The following is a 23,771-nucleotide window of genomic DNA, read 5'->3' on the forward strand; positions in this document are numbered from 1 at the left end:
TGTGCTTATTTTCTGTGTTGGATGGTCTTGCATTTCTTATTAAATTATATAGGCATGGTCTCTATATTTGTCTCAAAACAATAAATAATTATGATATTAATGAGCAAATGGTTTATTCCTTGCAACGCATATAAGTGTTGCAACAAATTAAATCTATATGTTGCAACAAACCATAAAAGTTGTTCCCTCATGGTTTATATAAACACATATAAGTATTGCCATAACCCATCATCATGTGTTGTAACTTTGCCGTGGTTATTAGTTTGTGTTACCAACACATAAATAAGGGGGAATTCCTTGTGTGCCATTAAAAAAGATCGCAATGCCCTGTGTGCCCCTGTAAAAGTTCAGCGGCCTTCAGCGCCATTGCTCCAACTTTTTTGTGTCCACCATGCCACTGCCATTAGTTTGGGCTCTAACGCCGTCAAACTGCATGTGTGAAAAGACGAAAATACCCTTAAGTCTAAAAATGTCATTAATTTTTTTCGAGCATCTTAACGACTTCAAATGAAAAAACTCAAAACTAGGAAGTTGTAGATCTCGTCGAGATCTATAATTTTCATATAAAAATTATCTTCATTTAATTCCGTAAAAAAAGATATGATTTTTCTAAGATATATTAATCATATCAAATCATATTTTTTTGCAGAATTAAATGAAGATAATTTTTATATGAAAATTATAGATCTCGATGAGATCTACAACTTTCTAATTTTGAGTTTTTTAATTTGAAGTCGTTAAGATGCTCAAAAAAATTAATGACATATTTAGACTTAAGGGTATTTTTGTCTTTTCACACCTGCAGTTTGACGGCGTTAGAGCCCAAATTGACGGCAGTGGCATGGAAGGCATAAAAAAGTTGGAGCAGTGGCGCTGAAGACCGCTGAACTTTTCCAGAGGCACACAGGGCATTGCGATCTTTTTTAATATCACACAAGGAATTCCCCCCATAAATAAGTGTTGCAATAGATCCTTGCAACACCATTTTAGGTAACGTATATTAGATGTGCTGGTATAGACGCATATTTAGACTTTTAGCAACATATATTTGCGTTGTAAAAGGGGATGTCATATTGTAGTGGGTGCCCTTTAGTTCACGGGAACATCAGTTGTGATTCTCGAAATGATGATTATTGTCCTGGTAATGTACGGGCATTCACCTATCTCATTTAATTTGCATAATCATAAATATATCTTAGTGATGCTTAATAACTTATATATATGTCTTTTGGTTATTTGATTTGCATGGTTATATGTTGCCGTAGCGTTAGCTTGGACATTATATTTGAGAGTAGTTCTCAAATGAGAGATGGATGATAAAGATGGGCAATATGCTTTCGGTCACTTTATTTTCATGTGCGTCCAACAGAAATTAATTTTTTATTGGTAAATAATGGACTCAGTAGGTTCATTTTAAAATGACAGTATTCACCTTTTGAAATGACAGTATTTTCTTGAAGGTTCATTTTAAAATGACAGTATTTTCTTGAAGGTTCTAGTAGAAGTAGAACGCCATTTTCACCTTTTCTTCCCCTTTATTTAAAATGACAGTATTCACTTTGCTCCTAACACTCACGGTCTCACGTGAAAGGTAGAGCCTGCAGTCCTGCACTGCTGCCACGGTGTCACCGTCCGAGTCATTGGGCGACTTGGTTCTCCGGCGTCGGCGATCGACGCCCATCGATCTTTCACGCGTTTATCCTGAACATCTTGACGCGTTTATTCATTCTGAACATCTTGGATTGGAACCGGTAGTAGATGTACTCCCGACGTCGGATCTAAGATGTTCTATATCACATTTAAGCTGTCAGCAGTGCACGACGAACCAAACCTTCCTTGGCTTGGGACCCAAAGAGAAGCGTCCAATGGCGATCCTGAGTGATCTGGAGCGTTGATGATCCTGGGCAACAGAAGCGAAATGGATCGGAAGGGCTGTTCCAGGAACGTGAGATGGCAGATCTGCATCATCTCGATCACAAGCTCAGTTCAATAGTTGACCCTGCACCAGCTAATAGCGCACAAATTTCCCATCAACGCTCAACCAAGGAGATTTACATACATAATTGCCTTCTCTCACTTACCATCCCATCACCTGCTCTTCTCTCACTTCCTATCCAATCTATCACTTGCTCTTCATGCATACATACTCCTACGTCGTTCTCATCATGCCGACCAGGGTCTCAAGGTTGATCGTCCTACGGAATCGATGATTAGCTATACAAAAGGAATTAAACTACGATAATCCATGTTAGCTTGCAATTTTTGACTATTTGTAATTTAGTCCATGTTAGCTTGATTGACACATAAATTTTCAATTGAAATTATCATTTGTAATGAACTCAAAATGTCAAAAACTAAAAATAGCATTCTACTCAAATCATTGTATGTTTTCATATATAAAACCATTTTAAATTATTATATACATTGGTCTTGTATAGCTGTACGGGACATAATGGACTTATGTTGGTCTATACTGTAAAAGTAGGTGGAACGAGATGACCTTCCTGGGCTCTCGGCTTTGTGTTATATAAGACAAGGAACAGCCCCTGTGTGGCTTGTACAACAAGATCATAAACTCTTGATGATATCTAGCCTATCTGCATGTACACCGGCGCTTGCTCAACAACATTGAGCCTTGCGCACATACAATGAACCTAGACTAATAATCCTATCGTCTAACACCCCCCCCCCCCCCCCCCTTCAATCTCAGCCACTAACAAGGTTGAGATTGACTCTGAACTCCTTCATCGTGGATGCAGCAAGGGGCTTTGTGAAACCATCAACGAGCTAATCACCAGTGTGAATGAAACGTACGTCCAATAGCTTCTGAGCTACCCTTTCCCATACAAAATGGAAATCTATCTCTATGTGCTTAGTTCTAGCATGGAAGACTAGATTGGCTGACAAATACTTGGCACCAACATTGTCGCACCATAACCGAGCCACTAAAGAGTCAGGAACTCGAAGTTCAGCCAACAACTTCTTAACCCACATTATTTCTGCCGCTGCGTTAGCTAAGGCTTTATATTATGCTTCCGTGCTAGAGCGTGAGACTGTTTCCGAGCACTCCATGAGACAAGATTCGGCCTGAGAAACATAGCAAACCCACCAGTTGATCTTCGATCATCCACACAACTTGCCCAGTAGGCATCAGAGAAGGCGCTGACCATCATAGAATTAGATTTCCGGATCTTTAGTCCCATGTTTAGAGTTCCTTGCACGTACCCGTAGTATTCTTTTCACAGCACTCCAATGCATAGTAGTGGGGGCATGCAAGAATTGGCATACCTTGTTTACTGCAAAAAGATATATCTAGCCTTGTAAGGGTAAGATACTGTAGAGCCCCAACTAAGCTCTTGTATCTGGTAGAGTCCTCGGGCCCAATACTGACACCATCAGTCGCACTCAATTTCTCTGAAGTTGACAAGGGTGTATCAACAGGTTTGCTTTTGTCCATACCAGCACGTTTCACAATGTCAGCAGTGTACCGCTCTTGAGACATTACCAAACCATCCGTGGACTTCTTCACCTCAATGCCAAGAAAGTAATGAAGATCCCCTAAATCTTTCAAGGCAAATTCCCTCTCAAGATCTTTGAGCAGAGAATCTGTCGCTTCCTGTGAAGAACTTGCCACAATAATGTCATCAACATATACTAACACAAACATGGTATGTCTGTCTTTGTTATAGTAAAATAGTGAGGCATCCCCCTTCGATGGTGTGAAACCCAACTGTTCCAACTTGCTACACAAGCGTGCATACTAAGCATGTGGCGCTTGTTTGAGCCCATAGATGGCCTTATCCAACTTACACACATAGTTTGGATGATTTCAGTCCTGGTATCTAGGGGGTTGACGCATATACACCTCCTCCTCAAGCACACCATGGAGGAAGGCGTTTTGCACATCCAACTGTCGAAGAAACCAACCTTTGGAGACTGTTATTGATAGTATAAGCCGAATAGTAGCAGCCTTGACTACCGGGCTAAATGTGTCTTCATAATCAACCCCATAGCGTTCCTTGTACCCCTTGGCTACCAAGCATGCTTTGTACCTGTCAATCGTGCCGTCCGCCTTCCTCTTGATCTTGTAAACCCATTTACAATCAATAATATTCTTTCCTTTGGGAGGAGACACAAGGTACCATGTTTTATTTCGTAGTAAAGCACTATGCTCATGATTCATAGCCGTCACCCACTTTGGATCATGCAAGGGTTCATCTATGGAGGTCGGTTCACTAGCTGCAGAAGATGCCAACATGCCCCATCTTACTGTACCATCAGTGTAAATCTTAGGTTTTTGAATACCATGTTGGAGACGCGTAGCCGGACGTGAAGGAGCTTGTTCACCCATTGACGCCACAGGAGTGCTAGCAGGATCATTGGTCTTTGCGGATCCAGGCGACAAAGATCCCGCTGGCAACACAAAGGTAGACTGCTGCGACAGATCTTGCCCCCCCCCCTCGATCGGATCCGTCTGAGGCGGGGACACCGGTGGCATAGAGGCGTGTGGCGTCGACGTAGGCACAGAAGATCCTACCCGGGCGAACGCTGGCGCACCCGGACGCTGTGACGAATCCCGTCGGATCCCGAAGGCAATCGCGAGGACACTGACGCGCCGCCGCCAGGCGAATCCTCCTCGACCCGAGCGCCGCTGCTATCGCCAGCGGGGGGACACATAAAATGACGACCGTTTCCAGCCGGATTTTCACCAGATGAAGCACCATTTTTCCCTGTTGCATCCACAGAAGAGCTATGGCTGGCGCCACGGTTAGGAGACAGAGAATGATGATCACAGCGGTCAAGCAAAATTGTATCCCCAAATTTAGCATCAGAATTGAGTAAGACATCAGGTAAGATGGATAATTCGGCCCTAAGCCAAGCACCAGCATTTGTATGGAGACGGGAAAAAGGGAATACATGCTCAGCAAAAACAACATCACGCGAAATGTATACTCGACCAGCAGATGGATCTAAACAATTGAAGCCTTTATGCAAGTTGCTATGTCCACGGAAAACGCATTGTTTGGAGCGGAATTCTAGCTTCCTAGTGTTGTAGTGTCACAAATTCGGCCAGCACGTGCACCCAAAACTGCGAAGAAAAGAGTAGTCAGGTTGTTGATGAAGTAGACGCTCATGTGGGGTTTCATTGTGAATAACTTTGGAAGGAAGCCTATTAATAAGAAATATGGTGGTAGAGAAAGCTCCGTCCCAAAATTTTAGTGGCTTGGAAGCATGAGCGAGTAGGGACAACCCAACCTCTACGATGTGACAGTGATTTCGTTCAGCTAACCCATTTTGCTGGTGAGCATGTGGACATGACACGTGATGAGCTATGCCTATGCACTTAAAGAAGGAATTTAGGGACTGGTATTCACTGCCCCAATCGATTTGCATAGCTAGAATTTTCTGATCAAATTGTCTTTCTACAAGTTGCTGAAAATCACGGAAGCATTGAAATACTTCTGATTTGTGACGCAAGAAATATATCCAAGTGAATTTGCTGTAGTCGTCAATGAAACTAACATAATATGAATAACATCCAATAGAAGAGGGGGCAGGGCCCCATACATAAAAAAAACAAGATCCAAGGGACTAGTAGACACACTAGTGGATCTAGGATAGGGCAATTGATGACTTTTGCCCATCTGACATGCATCACATATCATGTTCTTATTCGAATTCTTAACAAATGGAAGCCTATGACGATTAAGGACCTGCTGGACTACAGGAGTGGAAGCATGGCCTAATCTATGATGCCACATGGTAGTAGACGGCTTGATGATGCCAAGCGCTTGCTTATTTGGACTCGACTTGGATGGACTCGACTTCAACAGGTAAAGGCTGCCTTCACATCGGCCTCTGCGGATGGTCTTCCTCGTCCCCTGCTCCTTAATAAAAAATTGATTTGGATGAAATTCGAGAAAGGAATTATTGTCACATGCAAGTCGATGAACAGAATACAAATTTTTACTAGCTTGAGGAACATGAAGGATTTTACGAAGATGAATATTGCTAGTTGGGGTACGCAAAACGCTAGAACCGATATGATCAATCTCCATACCTGCACCACTTGCGGAGTGGACCTGATCATGGCCGCCATACTTGTCATGAACAGTGAGCTTTTCGAGCTCGCTGGTCACATGGTCGGTGGCGCCCGAGTCGACGTACCAGTTCGTGTCGACTCCGTATGATGCCATCGCAGATGAGGCACTCTTCTTGGGCGGGCTGGCGAAGGAGGCATCAAACCTCTTGAAGCATTTCAGCATGGTGTGACCATCCTTGCTGCATAGCTGGCAAGTGACAGCTGGTCCGCCTCCATGGCCGCCGCTGCAACCGCCCTTCTGACCGCGCTTGAAGCCACCGCGGCCACGGGGGTTGTTGTGGTTGCCACCGAGGGCTCCTTTGGCCGCCATGTTTGCAGAGGACTGAGATCCCCCACCATGCATCTCCCATGCGCTGTTCAAAACTAACCAGTTGAGTATAAAGCTCACCGACAGTGATGGGTTCGACCTGGTGGTGACCGCCGAGACGACAGAGTTGTACTCCAGATCCAGGATGGTGAGGATGTACGAGACGAGCTCTTCGTCCTCCAGCTTGCACCCTACCGATGCCATGTCATCGGCGAGGCCCTTCATCTTCGTGAAATAATCAGCAATCGGCGACGCCCCCTTGGACGCCGTTGCAAGGGCCATGCGCGTGCTGATGATACGCGCACGGGATTGAGAGGCATTGACACACTCAATGGCAGCCCAAAGCTTGGCCGCAGTCTCCGCCGACGACACTTGGGCGAAGATCTCCTTGGAGAGCGATGAAAACAGGTAGCTGAGGACCTGCTGGTCCTTTGCCACCCATTTCTCATAGTCGGGGTTCGGCAGCGGGTCAACATTCTTGTCTGGCTTGTTGCCGCTCAAAATGGCCGGGACGAACTCCAATGACGGCTTCGCCAAGGGTTTGATAAACCCGGTGAGCTGTGCGCCCTTCAGGGACGACACGACTTGAGCGCGCCACATCGCGTAGTTGCCGCGGTTGAGTTTCTCCGTCACGGGAAGAAACCCTAGTGAGAGCGATGTAGCAACAGTGGAAGAGGATTGAGCCATGGATCAAATCCGTGAGGAAAGAGGCTCTAGATACCATGTAAAAGTGGGTGGAACGTGGAACGAGATGACCCTTCCTGGGCTCTCGGCTTCGTGTTATATAGGACAGGGAACAGTCCCCTGTGTGGCTTGTACAACAAGATCATGATTACAACAAACTCTGGATGATATCTATCCTATATGCATGTACACTGGCGCCTGCTCAACAACCTTGAGCCTTGCGCACATACAATGAACCTAGACTGATAATCCTATCGTCTAACATATTCGTCCACTGCTCGTTCTTCAGCCCCCTATATAATTTTTTCTGGATCCGCCACTGATCTTGGCAGTAGCACTACTTCATGGAGCGCATGATGAGAAAGAGGCTGTGCGATGATGTAGAACCCAAGATAGCTTTGGTCCATCGTCGAGCCTAGGCTTACCATGCTGTATTGTTGTTTGTTTCTGATATCTCTTAATGAAATACGTGCTTTGCACGGTCGCTAAAAGAGATATAGAGCCCAAAATTAAGACTCTTAGGCGCTCTTAGATCCATAGTATAAGTCATCAGGTAATCAATATCCAATGTCATGTACTGATTTGTAGGCATCTTTCAAATGGATTTGGTGGTTCAGACTTTTATTAGAGTCGCATTTCTTTTGCTACCTCTGTCCATCCAAGATGAGGTGATCAGCATATCAAAGCGACATCTTTGTGACGAGCTCCTATGGTGCTTCTGAGATACTATAGTACAGAGTCATACCAGATAAGAGTATATATCATGTACATATAAAGATGTCCATATATTGGAAAATTGTATAATTTGTGCGGGTAGTGTAGGGACTCAGACGACCTTTGAGACGATGGGCTGCTTGGTTGCAAGCTAATTTTTACCAAGCCAAAACATGGACAAGTTTAAAAGATTTGGCATGCAATTGGTTTGGTGCCGAAACATTGGCAATTCCTTCTAAAATTTTGGCAAGACAATACTTTTGTTTCTCTTACCTGTAGCAAACCAAGTACAAATCTTTGGTTGTCTTACCAAAAAAAATTGGCTTGCTCTAATATTGGTATATCCACATTTTGGCTTGCCTTAAAATTATCATGATAAAGATCGGTGTTGAACAAGCAGGCTCGATATTATCTTTTAGAAACAGCGATACCTCTACTTTTACTGGAAGCACCTTGCAACGATTTTTTTTTTTTTTTTTTGACAAGGAACGATATTTCATATTCGCTGGCAAGCAAGGAGCATATATTGTGACTGGGAAGCCAGTGACGTCGTAGCACAGACTAGTTCATTTCCGTTGCCAATTTGCACCAGTAACGGATCGCTAGTGCAAAGACTGCTTCAATTTCGCACAATCAACCAACTCGCATAAATACTTGGCTTCATATAGAAATAAAATTGCATCTCCTAACATCTCTCTTGAGGAGCTTCTTCTACATTTAACATCAAGTTGCATCCTGGTTAGTTTGTTAAAATCTTCAGGTAAACTAATGCAACGCTATGACCTGTTAAGCTTTATTTTAGTCACTCCCTTTTGTTTCATGCGGCAACCCGTTCAGCTGCTTGCCAGCAAAGCATTCAGCAACGAATACTAAGTATTTCTATGTTTTTACTTGCGTGCAAAATAATTACTCAAATAAAAATCATACTTTTTACTTAAATTATTAAACACTCAGTAGTGTAACCTTCACTACTTCACTATCCGCAGCATAAGCTGAGACGTAGGGTGCGTCTGCACGAGCTGTCGACTGCATAATGTGCAATTTTCTACATTTTGTTAATAAAAAAGTGATCACATCTCGCTGTTAGCTGCATAATATACAATCTATCTTCATCCTGAGATAAACGAAATTGTTATCTTTTTGCCCACATACGTGCTTTATATTTTTGCGGATACAGCTTGAGCAAACGAAAAGCCACAAGAGTGTCTTGGCTCTTGATCGATTTGTTCGGGCACCCTTAACACATTCATATATAGCCCACAACCGATGGTGTCCCGAGATGGCGAGTGTATTCACCATTCGCAGACAACTGATATTCCAAGTTGGCTATGATATATTCGCCAAAATCGGCACATCGCCTAAGCTACTTCATGAGTCCTCTCGAAATATTGTGGATTCTCTGATTGTCATTGGCGATGGTCCAAAAGCGCCATACCTTGAGCTTTCGAACCATAGGATGTGAAGGGATCGAGTATCGTGTTTTTCATGGGGTATTTCTTTTGGATAAATCAATTCAGATTATTTCAAAATCTTATTATTTGTTTGCTTGTTGCCTAGTAAAACCTTTTGGTTTTGAATGTTCGTTTCGACCCTCTAAAAATACACGATGGTGAAGCTAAATGAAAAGTCTAAGGGTTTAAAACTTCGACCCTCTAAAAATACACGAGGGCGAAGCTAAATGAAAAGTCTAAGGGTTCAAGACTTCGAACCTCCAAAACACGCGATGATGAAGCTAAATGAAAAGCCTAAGGGCTCAAGACTTGGACCCTCCGAAAATACTTGAGGGCGAAGCTAAACGAAAAGCCTAAGGGCTCAAGACTTTGACCCTCCAAAAGTACGTGAGAGCGAAGCTAAACAAAAAGTCTAAGGGCTCAAGACTTCGACCCTCCAAAGATTCGTGAGGGCAAAGCCAAATGAAAATGCTTTCCCATTATTTTTATATGTGTGAATGCATCCATCATATGCATCATGACATTCATTCATAACATCCATTTACCGCATGAGCACTTCACATGAGCCGAAAGGAGCGCCTTAGCATCGTAAGGCTCCCCAATATCGGCAAAAACATGTTTGTTGAGATCAAAACTAGTCAGTAATCATAGATTGCCGCATGCATCCTTTTCAATCTCTATGTACAAAATGATATTAAAAGAGTTAGTGACTTCGCGTTGCCAAAAATATGTACAAGCGAAGCATAATGCCATATGGTTTGATAGAGACCGGTAACTTCGTGTCACAAAGAATACATGTAATAGAAGCAAAATGTGAATCTATGTTTTGCAAACTATGCTTTAATTAATTTCACAATCGGCACCACCACCATCAACTAAGCTTTTGCCAACATCCCAATGAGGGGCTTCACCCTCAGTGACCATTGACTATAAGTCAACGCTAAAGTAAACCAAAAGTGTCAAGGGGCTCATTTCGCCGCTTCTAGCCCCCTCGCCACAAAAAGTATTGGGGGTTGGCGCCAAAATAATCTAAAAGCAGCGTGGTGCTCATTTCGTGACTCTTCGCCCCATGCCTCAAAATGTTTGGGGTCAGCGCTAAAGTAATCCAAAAGCGTTGAGGGTCTCGTTTTGCCACTTCTTGCCTCCTTGCCCAAAAAGGTATGGGGGGCGGCGCCAAAGTAATCTAAAAGAACCGAGGGGTCATTTTTCTGCTCCTTGCCCCTCATCCAAAAGGTAAGGAGGTCGACACCTACCTCAGCGTCATCAATTATGCCTATGTGCCTACACATCGGAGAGGGGCTTCGCCACCTACTTTGGCATCATCAACCACGCCTTCACCAACATATCGGCAAGGGGCATCACCAGCGACTTCGATGAACTCGACACCGCCTACACCAACATCTTGGCAAGGATTTCACAACTGACTTTGGCGAACTCAACACCGCCGATGCCAACATATCAGCAAGGTATTTCGCCACCTACCATAGTGTCATCAACTATGCCCTCACAAACACATCGTCAAGGGCTTCGCCATCAACTTTGGCATCATCGCGCCGCCTCGATAACATTTTTGCAAGGAGTTTCTCCAACGACTTCGGCATCATCGACAATTCTTTCGCTAATTTTTTGGCTAGAGGCTTTGGTAACGACTTCATCGTCATCAACAATTCTTAAGCCAGCTTCTCGGCAAGGGGTTTTTCCACAGACTTCGACACCATCAACATCTTTGACTTAACCTTCGTCGTTAGTCTGGAGCGAGGGGATCACCATCGTCACCTTTGACTTTGCCTTCACCATCAATTGGAGCGAGGAGATCACCACCTATGACATATATGACAACAACCATGCCTACGTCATTAACTTCAAGCACATGAAATAATTTCGCACAAGTGCCAACCAAGTGGGGCCAGTGAGGATTATGTTGGGCAAGCAATCTGTTCGAAGACAATGGCTTTGCCTAGCGCCCATGAGTGTCTTGAAGACATGTCATGATCGTGTACAACTACCTCGCCTACGTCGAATACTTCGCCTATATCAATTACTTCGCCTATTTCCACTACATCAATTTCTTTGACAAAGGCTCAATTATGAAGGGAAGGTATCGAGGGCTTAAGGTCATGTGAAGTTCCAAGCTGCCAAAGATGGGGTCATGGAGGTTCATATGCAGATCGCTGCCGAAGACTAGCCAAAGATCGAATCATATCTTGACTATCTCTAAGTAGGCAGGAGACGTGCGTTGGGTCTGAACTGTAATTGGACCACAATTGGTTGTCTTTAGCTATTTGATTTTGTACTTCTAATCAAAATCAAATAGTTGAGCGGCTACTATTGCAGGTGTATCATATGTTAGGGACCCCATTAGTGTGTGAGGTCCCAATTATATAGCCTAGGGGGACTTTGTGAGATAATGTTTATGGCCCAATTATAGCCCCTAGAGACCTTTTTGTAATTTGAAGCCCCAAGGGAAATAATGAAAACCTCCCTTCCCACCTCTCCTATAAAAGGAGGACAGAGGGAAGGTGGAGGGAGGCTCTGGCTTTCCACTCATTTTGGTCCTCTCCCTTTTTCCACTCTCACCCCTCTCTTGTTTGGGACCATCAAAGTTGATCATGCACATGGACAAAGTACACTAATGTAGGCGCTAAACATGCTCACAAAGCAAGAGATATAGAGCTAGTTAATTAATTAACTAGATAAAAGTAGTCATGGTCCGAGCGGGGGAGGGTCACGACATGGACGTAAGTGCCTCCCTCCTATCTCCGTTTATGGTAAAGTACATGAGAGTTGATCGAGTAATAAGCTAGCAAACATGTGATGGATGAACTGAACCTAGGGTTAGCTAGGTAAGTTAGGAGATTTATATAGTAAAAGTGATACTATAATAGTAGGAAATGTAGGTGATATACCTTGATCGTGTCTCGGACACACTCCACGTGCTAAGGGAACCTTGTGGGGATCATCTTATGAAATTGGTAAAGTAGCCTAGGTTTCCCCCAATGTAGACATTGTGAAGGAGGGCGTCTCGGGTGTCAGCGTGGGCGCGGTCAGAGAGAGGTGCAGAGGATCATAAGATGAGGAGCCATGAGGTGGAGACGAACAACGGTGACACATGCCCCCCGCGGTCTACTCCTTGTTGACAACAGCGATGAGAATGTGCTTAGCTTCAAGGTGATGGACGAAGACATTGTGGAACCTCTTGCATACGAGTGATGGTCCCAACGCCAGTCCCTCCTCGCTGCCTTCAATCCCCCATTAGGAGGAGGAGGTAGCGGTGGCGCTCATGCTGGTGGGGAAAGCGAGTGAGGGTGAGAGCAGTGGGGAAGTGAGGAGGCAGTGGTGGAAAAGAAGGGCATGTATGTGACTTTGCTAGTAGTCGTAGGGTGGGTTGATTGTCCTACGATGTGTGTTGTTTGGGTGGTGTACTCCTATTATTAGTCATTCCAATGACAAAATATTTAAAAAGTCTTTTTCTAACTCCCTAAACTTGTGGCAGAACCGCCTGGAATAACACACTTTCGGAGGCGCTCGTTTCCACTAGACACTAAGCACCCCAGAAATGGGCTAAAACGGGCAGTTCCATCGAGCACACCCCAAGAGAGAACTCAAAACAATCCACATTTTACATCCAAAATCCAATAATGAGCATGAGCTTACAATACTTAGTCCATTTCATACGACATAGAGTCTTGAAAATTATTTATTACAATACTAGAGTTCAGAGTGCGATAATTAAATAGCGGAATGTAATAATCATCTAGCGAAAATGATATACGGATCCATCTGTGCCCACTAGAAGAATCCTCCACACAAAGAGCTAACTCCTCAAGCTACACCTGCGACAGGGTAAAATAAACCCTAAGTACACAATATACTCGCAAGACGTACCTAACTAGTGGGAATATTTTCCTGACTCTCAAGGATATGATAGGCAATATGGTTTGCTGATTTCTTTTGTTTGCAAAAAGCATTACTAATAGTGCATCCTTAGGGTCAAGTTTTATTAGCAATCATGATTACTTTATTAGCTAACCATTCTAGGTAAGCACCTGTTCTACCTTCAAGCAAGAGTTTAGCAATCAAAACCATTTCACCACCTTTCATCTTTCAGTTCTTACTACGGTGCTAGACCATAGCCAAGTCGTACCATCTCACAGAAACGGTGATTCGCGAACCAATGTATCCTAGTTGGGTACCCCAAAACACAAGCCCTGCTTGTTCCCCAGGCATAAATGAGACCAACCCACTCCACTCATGTAGAGGGGTCTAGGTCTCCGTCTAAACTTGGACTCCAAGCCCCCACACTTGAGACCTGGTCTCGGTATGGTGCTTAGACCTCCACCTTTCCCCGCCTCCAATTAATCGGTCCGGAAAGAGATGGAACCCATGACAAGAGCGCAATGAGCCTTACCGCTCCCATAAGCAAGTATGTGCTAAGGATAATAAGTCTATGACCTGACTACCATCCATAGCAATAGACGGTCCTCAATCAACACGGATAGGAAAAACAGTGTAACCAAGCTAAGACCCATGGCCGTGGGACACAACTTGTTACACCCACCAATAACCCATGCCATATCCCTGCCTGGTCACCATTTTCTTTTCATCATTTTAAAATGAGAGTGATAATAATCACCTATTATGAGTAACGGCAGGTTACTCATGCTACCAACAACCTAAGCATAGCAGCTACTCGAACCTGCACTAACAAGACTCTTAGGATAGATATATATATATGCATGTGGTTTCCATAAAACTCCTGCAACGTAAATACACAACACACACACACACACACACACACACACACACACACACACACACACACACATATATATATATATATACGGTGTATACGAAAAATAGGGGTTATGCACTGGGGCTTGCATTGGGCAGGCGTGGTGTCAACTACGTCAGTCAGTGGTGGCCCCGGGACCTCCTTCTACATGAGAATCTCCTCCTTGCACGCCTCAATGGTCTCCTCGAACTCGTGCGCCAACTCGTTCTCTATATGCATGTGATGATGATGCAATAATTTAATATTTAAACAATAGCAACTCTTAAAATAAGAACACATAGGCTATACTAATAAGCTAGCTCTAATGGCTAAGATACTAAGCTAACCATCAGCTCTATCAAATCAAGTGTCAAGCTCACCCTAACAAGTGCTTTATTTCATAAGTCAATATTCTTCTTTTATTCATATTAAAGGTTTAATGGATATTTAGCTACCCTAATAAATAAGCTATCTTAGGGCTACAAAAAAATACAGTAAGCACATAATAATATAATGAAGCTACTATAAAAAATTTAGGATTAAAACTATTACCAATTTACCATAAAAATTCCTACAATATTTATCCTACTAATATTAAGTATTTTCAAATGATTTGGTAGGCCTTCGCATCAACATAGATATATATGAACTAACTACACTATCATGTAGACAATGATTTAGGATCCTAGCAAAATTAGTTTCACAATTTTTGGACACCTACACGATTTTATATTAATTACCAAAGATTAGCTTAGAAATTAAATTAGAAAGCTATTACTAATTCCCTAGGAAAAAGAAAAATGAATTCCTTGCGCGGCCCACGATGTGCGGCCTGCGCGAGAGGCGGCCCACGGCGGGGGAGTCCGCGAGCACTGGCACTTTTACAACAAAGTCCTCGGTTTCCTTCCAAATCACACCTAAGTCCTAATACTATTTCACCCACTCTCAGACACTCTCACTTAACTCCCTGACTGTCGTAGAACCGACCAATTTATAAGAGTACAAGTACAATGGCAGCCCACAAGTGGTCGCACTATCATACTTGAACCCATATAAACCCGGTAGTCCGTCGAGTACCACGACGGGTCTCGATAAACGATTTACAACAACCAAGATCGTACATGATTCAACATACATGTCACATATTACATAAAGTTCACAGATACATTTCCATCATTAGAGTGTGAAATAGAGTTATTACAAACCAAGTTTAATAGATAAAAGCGGAAGCAAAAATAAGTTTAAAAGTAGCATTTGCCAACATAGTTTGATACAGTGCCAACATACGATCACAATCCACAAAAGCATGTAGAAGGATTAAATAAGAAGCCTTCCCAAGGCTTACTCCTCATCCACAGTAGGATAGAAGCAACTCTTGCAATAACCATGATACAAAGTGCCATCTGCAACAATGGGAAATAAAACCCTAAGTACGAGAAGGTACTCAGCTAGACTTACCCGTCATAAACCAGAAATAAAATGACTCCAAGGATCATGCAAGGCTGTATAAGTGGATATAGCTTGACAACATTTTGCATAAAAAGCGATTAACTCAGTTATACCATTATAATTCTGTTAATAAGTTAATTATGACTATCCATCTCTAAATTAGCAACTATCCTATGCCAAACATGTGGTATATCATTTTAAGAGCATATAATAGTAACCATAGCAGGTATTGTAATTCCATGTTTATCCGAACCATCATATTTCATAGTACAGTTACTACGATGTTGGGGCTAGCCAAGTTTCTCACTATCTGGGAGAGACGGCGATTCAAATCGATTTCAATCAGCTAGGAATTTATTCCTAACACAAACCCGGGTCTACCAGCCACGGTAGCCTTAGGTCACCTTTGGTACAACTCAAGTACACATTTCATGGGTTCGCCCAGCGCCGCACAATCAGGGACACCAAATGCCAGAGTGTGCACTCTTATAGAGCGGGGTCTGGCCTGAGTTGAGCTACTCGGCTTCACGGTCGGAATGAGTTATCCGGCCAGCTAAGTGATAGGCATGCGTTCAATCTTGTCAGAAGTGCCAACAACGGTACGGTCCTTAATCGGCATAGATGGAATCACATGAGTCAACCTACCATAGACTCTGCCCGGCCTTGATTTACTTTTACCTCATGGTTCTTTTCCACGATAGCAAATATAGCCAACCGTGCTTTGGTATCCACCTATATCTCGCAGGTGATAGGAAATCACCCGACTTCTACCGGTCTAAGCATTGCTAAGCATATATTTGATCCAGGACCTATACAGGGTTAAAGGTATTATTACTGGACAAGGAATTTATATGCATCAAGTGGTTCCAATCAACACTTATAACCTAATGCATCACTCATAAAGGACTCGAGTAATATTTGTAAAATATTGGGAGACTTAGAATGCTCCAGGGCTTGCCTTTCAGAAAGGAAGTGGGGCGGTGGTCAAGGCACTCCAGAAGATCTTCTAGGGTCTGCTCCTCGCATTCGGGAGCTACAGCTTGAGAAATCTCCTGCTGGTCCCCTTCCTCTCCTTCGTTGAACTCCAGCAACGTTATCTCCTCCGTCGATTCTAGATGCATGAGTATGACATAAGATATTGCGAATGCATTCATATTGACAAGTATAGTATGGTGATACATTATGAATGGATTCTTGTAAGTATTATTAACAACATGGTGTTAAAGTAATAACAAGTGCATCACATTTTACTGAGTATGTGCATATCTCTTCTTGATTATTTAATCAACTACTTCAACAATGCATTTACTATACCGCAAAACAGCAGCTACTTATTTTACTCATAACTGAAGTTCTACTTATCCAAATGTGGTGATCTTGGACTTTCTAGAAATCTTATAAAATTATCTACAACTCTCTTTTAATACTCTCACTGTGATTCAAGAGTTACGTGGGGCAAACAAATCATTCAATCAAATCTGTCCAGTAAGTAAACCTTTCGGATAGCAAATTTGTAACAGCTAGAACTCAAAAACCCTAAGTCCTATGACTGTGAAAATTTAACACAAGGTAGATTAGTAAGTTATCTACAACTTTGTTATTAACAAGTTTTGTAGCAGAGACCATTATCCAGACGAAACCATCCACACAATCAAAATTATACATGCAGTCTTATATTTGAATGATAAAGCGATAATTAGTTATTTGTACACCATCAATGGCTTCTAAGCCTTACCATTGACATCAACAGTTACTATGCATCATAAGAACCATAGAAAACATTATGCTTAATCACAATCTAATTATTTAAATGCCTTTATTAATTTAATTAAATAATTAGGGTAAATAATAAACATATAATAAAGTTGCATCATAAATTCTCAAAAATTTACAGTGGCTTACTCGTGCTACCAATAGACTATTGTAAAAGTTTCATGCCATTTTACCAAGTAAAACATCCTATGCAAAAATGACAAGGCATAAAAGCTTAAAATAGCATAAATAAGAAACCCTAGTGAAAAGTGTCAAGCAATAGATTTTATATTTTTCCTAGCATACATTTGGTACTAGGACAACCTCCAATAAATTTCATGAGTATTGGATTCATAATTAATTTATAAAAATCCATACAAGGATCACCTAATTATAAAAGGAAAATCTATAACTAGAAATCTATTCATGCTATGGCCCTCAAATTTTTACTAGAGCTTATACTTATCAAGAACAGCTCATCACATAAATTTCATAATTTTTCGAGCACAGGAACTCTAGATATAAATTAAACAAGTTTACATACATTTAAAAACACATTTCAAGTTTTATTTTAAATCTTCTAGAAACTCTACTACAAATGCTAATATCATATTTTTCATAAATACTTCACTTCCTAAGGAACACTACAAAATTTGGTTCATAAATTTTGGATCTCTATAGCTCAACTTATCAATTTTCAAAGTTGCACACAAAAATAGGAACAAATGAACTAGCCTACTGCACTACCGTCGCTGACAGGCAGGACCCGCATATCAGTCGGCCCCACGCATCAGTGAAACAGAACAGGGCAACGGCGCTGCTCAACACTTGCACGGCCAAAGTTTGCCGACGGCGAGCTCACCGGCGACGACAAGTGGACCTACATGTTCTACAGAGCAGTGCGCGTCGAATGACCTAGGTGGTGGTAGAGAAGGTGTGGCGGAGAATGCTCGTCGCCGGCCATGGCGGCACGGCGGCGCTGCTCTACAGTACGTCGGTCATCACTGGCCACCGCGAAGCTAGGTGAGGCATGCAACAGCATCATAGTGAGCTAGTGACGCTATTTCAATTACATAAGCCTGACGAAAAGCTCCGACAAGCTCCGGCCACAGCGCGGTGGCGCGGAGGTGAGAACGCGGTGGCACGGGTCACCATGTTCTATGCCGACGAGACCACCAATGGCGGTAACACCATAACACAAGCTAACCCCCATCCTAACCAAGCCCTAACGCCAATAACAGGAAGAAAAGCACGCGTGAGCCGAGCGGTGGCGAGTTCGCCGTGGAGGCGGCCATGGCGGCCGAGATTTCCGGCAAGAGGGGAAAAGGCGAATACGCCCTCACCAAAGCTCTATTGATGCAGCGAATACATCTAGGCAGTGGAGGTGGACATGGCACAGCTATGGGCGAGATGGAGACGATGGCGGTGCGGTGGAGCGCACGCGAGGCGACGACGGAGGTGATGCTGTGCTCGGTGGCGAGGCTGCGCTACTGCGAATGGCGAAGGAGGAGGCAGAGAATTGAAAATGTGAGCGCGGGGATGGAGCGGCGAGTGCGGGACGCGATATAGTGGGCTCTGGCCAAACACGGCCACGCTGGGCAGGATGCAGGCAACGCGCGGCCTCCACCGGCTCCACGTGGCGTTCATGCGCTGGCGACGGTCGGCCACTGTTGGTCATCATCAGAGGTGAGTGATCCGGCCTGACAACGTGAATTGACAGCACTCGATGTCCTAACCCATGAGGAATTAGCGCCAATGATCTAAACCAAACTTGTAGCCCTATGTACCAGCTAGAATTGTTCTTAAAGAATCATGTGCTAAATCTCAACCGAAACCGAGTAATATCATCCCCAATGTGAGCTTGTCAGCACTGTCAGTGAAAATGACTTAGCGAAATTTGGTAAGTGTTGAAAACAGTAAATTGTTGAATCTTGTGAGCCTAATTCAAGCATGTTAGGGGCTAAACTAGTCTATGACCCAAAAATAAAAGTTGTTCCTCTTATCAAATACTACAACTTTGCTTTAGTGACCACCTCCATGCAAGGTTTCTAACATATGGTTCAAACTTGGTCAAACACATTACATTCACAAGATGACTTATACATGAACTATGACTTAGTGACCACTTTAGCCCTAACCATGAATACCAAAGTTGTTCATAATGATCTTCTAAACATGTTTAAGCTATTTGTAAGGTCACACACTCATTTCATGCATTGGTCACACATAGAGCTGTCTAGGTCCATATGCATAGCATCACTTAAGTACTTGATTAGACAAAATGATCTTCATGAACATTGTTCCACTAGTCATCATAAGTGTAGCTAATATGTTTTAGTGACTCACATCCATCATTTACATGTATTCACTCATGATCATATGCATGGATACAAGGAGACATGAAATAACAAGCATGTTTCATATGTTTCAATCACATGTTTCAATTGTAAAAGCTTAAATATGAATGCTTGATGCTCATACTCATGCAATGCAAGTCAATTTATGCAAGGCTAACACCTAGGGTGTTATAGCCCCTCCCCCTTATAAAAATCTCGTCCCGAGATTTGCAAGACCTACCATTCTTGGAAAAAGGCAGGATAAACCTCTCGTAAATAGTCCTCTCGTTCCCACGTAGCATCTTGTCCACTATTATTGTTCCACACCACCTTATAGAACTTAATGATCTTACTCCGTGTTACTCTTTCCATCTCTTCTAACACTCGGATTGGCTTTTCTTCATAGGTCAAATCTGATTGAAGCTTTATGTTGGTGGGTGCAATAGCTTCTTCAGGTACATGAAGACATTTCTTTAACTGAGAAACATGGAAGACATCAAATACTGCACTCATCTCGGGTGGAAGTTGTAACTCATAAGCGACATTCCCTTTCCGTTCCATAATCTTGTATGGCCCTACATATCTAGGCGCAAGCTTCTTTTTCACTCCAAATCTCTTCACCCCCTTCATGGGTGATACTTTCAAGTATACATAGTCACCCACTTCAAAAGTTAGTGGTCTTCTTCTTTTATCAGCATAACTCTTTTGTCTTGATTGAGCTGCTTTCATATGCTATTGGATAATACGCACTTGCTCTTCAGCTTCAGTTACAAAGTCAATACCAAAGTATCTCCTTTCACCGGGCTCAATCCAATTCAACGGAGTTCTACATTTCCTGCCGTACAAGGCTTCAAACGGAGCCATCTTGATGCTTGCTTGATAATTGTTGTTGTAGGAGAACTCAGCTAAAGGTAACCATTTCTCCCATGAACCTTTGGAAGATATAACACAAGCTCTTAGCAAATCTTCTAAGATTTGGTTCACTCGCTCAGTTTGTCCTGAAGTTTGCGGATGGTATGCTGAACTTCTGATTAGCTTAGTTCATAAAGCCTGGTGCAAGTGCTCCTAGAAATGAGCTATGAACTGTGGTCCTCGATCTGAGATTATGGTTCTGGGTACTCCATGTAGTCTCACAATCTGAGAAACATACAGCTCAGCATACTTCTCCACATGATACCTTACGTTCACAGGTATAAAATGTGCTGACTTGGTGAGACGATCTACAATGACCCATATTGAATCGTGACCTTGTTGTGTCATTGGAAGGCCTGTGATAAAGTCCATACTGATTTCTTCCCATTTCCAATCTGGAATAGGCAATGGCTGAAGTAACCCAACAGATTTCATATGAATAGCTTTGACTCTACTGTAGTTATCGCACCTAGCGATATAGGCTGCGATCTCCTTCATCTTAGTCCACCAAAAATGGGTTTTTAAATCTTGATACACCTTACTGCTACCTGGATGGATAAATAATTTGGATGAATGAGCTTCCTCTAGAATTTGATTTCTAAGCTCATGGTCTTTCGGTACCACAAGTCGGTCCTCAAACCATAGTACACCCTTTTCATCTAATCTGAAATGTTTGGTTTCTTGATCTTGCATCTTTCTCTTGATGTGACTTATACCTACATCTGTCTGCTGCAGCTCTATGATTTTACTCTTAAGTGAACAACTGATAGTGATATTGTGCAGTATAATAGGATGTAACAAATTGAATCAATCTTCCAATAATGCTTCCATAGTGTTGCAATGAGATTTCCGACTAAGTGCATCGGCTACAACATTAGCTTTCCCCGGGTAGTGCACTTCCAAATTGTAGTCCTTAATTAGCTCTAGCCATCTTCACTATCTCATGTTCAGCTCTGGTTGGGTAAAGATATACTTGAGACTTTTGTGGTTAGTATATATATGACATATATTGCCCAACAAATAATGTCTCCATATCTTTAATGCATGAACAACTGCTGCAAGTTCTAAATCATGCGTGGGGTAGTTGACTTCATGTTTTCTCAACTACCGAGAAGCATATGCAATAACTCTTCCTTCTTGCATGAGCACACACCCCAAACCTATACCTGATGCATCACAAAATACATCAAAAGGCTTCTCAATGTCGGGTTGTGCTAAGACAGGAGCCGTAGTTAACAGAGTCTTGAGGGTGTGAAAAGCTGCTTCACATTCTGGTGTCCAATTGAATTTTTCATCTTTCTGAAGTAGTCTAGTCATGGGCTTGGCTATTTTGGAGAAATCCGGAATGAAACGACGATAATATCCCGCTAACCCCAGAAAACTTCAAACTTCATGAATCGAAGTCGGGGCCTTCCAATCCATGACCTCTTGTACTTTTGATGGGTCTATAGAGATTCCATCTCTTGATAAGATATGACCTAAGAAAGGTACTTTGCTCAACCAAAATTCATACTTGCTAAATTTTGCATATAGCTTATGCTCCCTCAATTTGGATAGAACAATCCTCAGATGCTCTTCATGGTCTGCCTCATTTTCTGAATAAATAATATATCATCGATAAACACGACCACGAACTTGTCAAGCTCGAGCATGAATACCGAATTCATCAGGTACATGAAGTAGGCAGGAGCATTTGTTAGTCCGAAAGACATAACCAAATACTCATATAAGCCGTACCTAGTGGAGAAAGCAGTTTTAGGTATATCCTCTGGCCTAATCTTTATTTGATGATAGCTTGATCTCAAGTCAATCTTGGAGAATACCTTTGCCTTTACCAACTGATCGAACAAGATGTCGATGCGGGGCAACGGGTACTTGTTCTTGATGGTCACAGCATTGAGTGGTCTATAATCTACACACATTCTTAGGGACTAGTCCTTCTTCTTTATAAACAATGCTGGACATCCCCACAGAGATGAACTAGGTTGAATGAGACCCTTGTCCAACAGATCCTATAACTAAATCTTAAGTTCTACTAACTTATTTGGTGGCATCCTATAAGTCCTTCTTGAGATAGGTGTCGTACCTAGCACTAACTCAATCTTAAATTCCACATCTCTATCAGGTGGTAAACCTAGTAACTCCTCTAGAAATACATCCGGAAACTCACAAACCACTAGGATATCACAAAGGGTAGTGGTTTGGATAGCACAAGCTAAGTGTTGGAGTTCAAAATTTTAGGAGAGTGGTACTAGAAAAGCATTTCCTCCCTTGGGTTCTCTCAACATAATAGTATGAGTGCTAGTGTCAATGAGAACACCATGATCCAATTCATGCCTAAGATTACACTTATGGATAATCCGGGCAATATTATCAAATCCGTTGTATACTCCCTCTCTAAAATAGAGATGAGCACGTTCCTAACTATCTTATTTGTAGAAATAGTAGCCCCGCTGAACTTATATTATAACCACCCTTGCGAACTTCAATGATTTTTTGATCATGTCTAGATGCAAATGCTTGACTCATAAATGAATGAGAAGCTCCCGAATCAAATAAAACAATAGCGGGATGCTTGTTGACAAGAAACATACCAGCCATGACAACTTCTCCAGTGGGCACTTCCTCAACAGCGGTATAGTGCACGTATCCCGGACGTGCCCTTGAGTTTGCCTGCCTCTGATTATTCTAATTCTTATTGGCATTCTTCTTTGGGTGGGGGCACTCCTTGGCCCAATGACCCACTTGATTGCAGTTGTAGCAAGGTTGATTACTCCTAGGTCCTATGGAGTTTCCTTGACCGCCATTCCCTTTAGGTAAGGCAATAGTGAATGCCTTACGGAACACTTTCTGAGGCCTGCTATTCTAAGCTTTTGGTGGAGGAGGCCTGAACTTAGGTGTAGGTGGGCGAAACTGTGGCCTAGCTGTGATAGGAGCTCTGGACTATGAAGATCCGGAGGCACCTGCCTCAAATGCCCTCTTGCGACCCTTAGCTGTCGCATGCATGTTGTTATGATTTCCCTGGGTCAGAGCATCACTAATAAACTCGTTATAGGTGGTGCACTTGGAATTTGCCATGGTCTTCATCAATTTTGTGCCAAGACCCCGCTTGAAGCTCTCTATCTTCTTCTCCTTGGTATCCACAAAACCTGGAGCATACCTAGATAGGTTATTGAACGCATGCATATATTCTGTGAGGGTCTTTGTCCCTTGGGTGAGCCTCATAAATTCAGTCGCTTTCATGCGCATTAGTCCTAGGGGAATGTGATGCCCCCGAAAAGCCAACTTGAAC

The 23,771-nt window shown here is 42.7% G+C and overlaps 1 protein-coding gene and 1 non-coding gene across 2 annotated transcripts; both read right to left on the reverse strand.

Moving 5' to 3' along the window:
* Positions 1-3,014: 3,014 nt before the first annotated feature.
* Positions 3,015-7,010, reverse strand: LOC136536932 (uncharacterized). The gene is made up of 3 exons (XM_066529065.1): positions 6,062-7,010; positions 3,289-3,654; positions 3,015-3,235 (listed from the first exon to the last, which is right to left on the reverse strand). The coding sequence occupies exons 1-3, from the start codon at positions 7,008-7,010 to the stop codon at positions 3,015-3,017; spliced, it is 1,536 nt and encodes a 511-aa protein (XP_066385162.1).
* On the reverse strand, positions 6,459-6,596 carry LOC136541058 (small nucleolar RNA Z247). Its single transcript, XR_010780163.1, has one exon. It is a non-coding gene; the product is annotated as a small nucleolar RNA Z247 (small nucleolar RNA).
* Positions 7,011-23,771: the final 16,761 nt, after the last annotated feature.

Source organism: Miscanthus floridulus, chromosome 2 (assembly GCF_019320115.1).
Source record: "Miscanthus floridulus cultivar M001 chromosome 2, ASM1932011v1, whole genome shotgun sequence".
In the NCBI taxonomy this organism is placed as follows: Eukaryota; Viridiplantae; Streptophyta; class Magnoliopsida; order Poales; family Poaceae; genus Miscanthus; species Miscanthus floridulus.

What these genes read in the sequence shown, in the direction of transcription:
- LOC136536932 (XM_066529065.1), bottom strand. Translation starts at nt 7,010, where the DNA reads ATGTGGCGCGCTCAAGTCGTGTCGTCCCTGAAGGGCGCACAGCTCACC. An exon ending in CCACTCCGCAAGTGGTGCAG is followed by an intron (nt 3,655 to 6,061) that starts GTATGGAGATTG and finishes TGTTTGTGTTAG; the next exon opens with TATATGTTGATGACATTATT. An exon ending in ATCTTTTTGCAGTAAACAAG is followed by an intron (nt 3,236 to 3,288) that starts GTATGCCAATTC and finishes TGCTGTGAAAAG; the next exon opens with AATACTACGGGTACGTGCAA.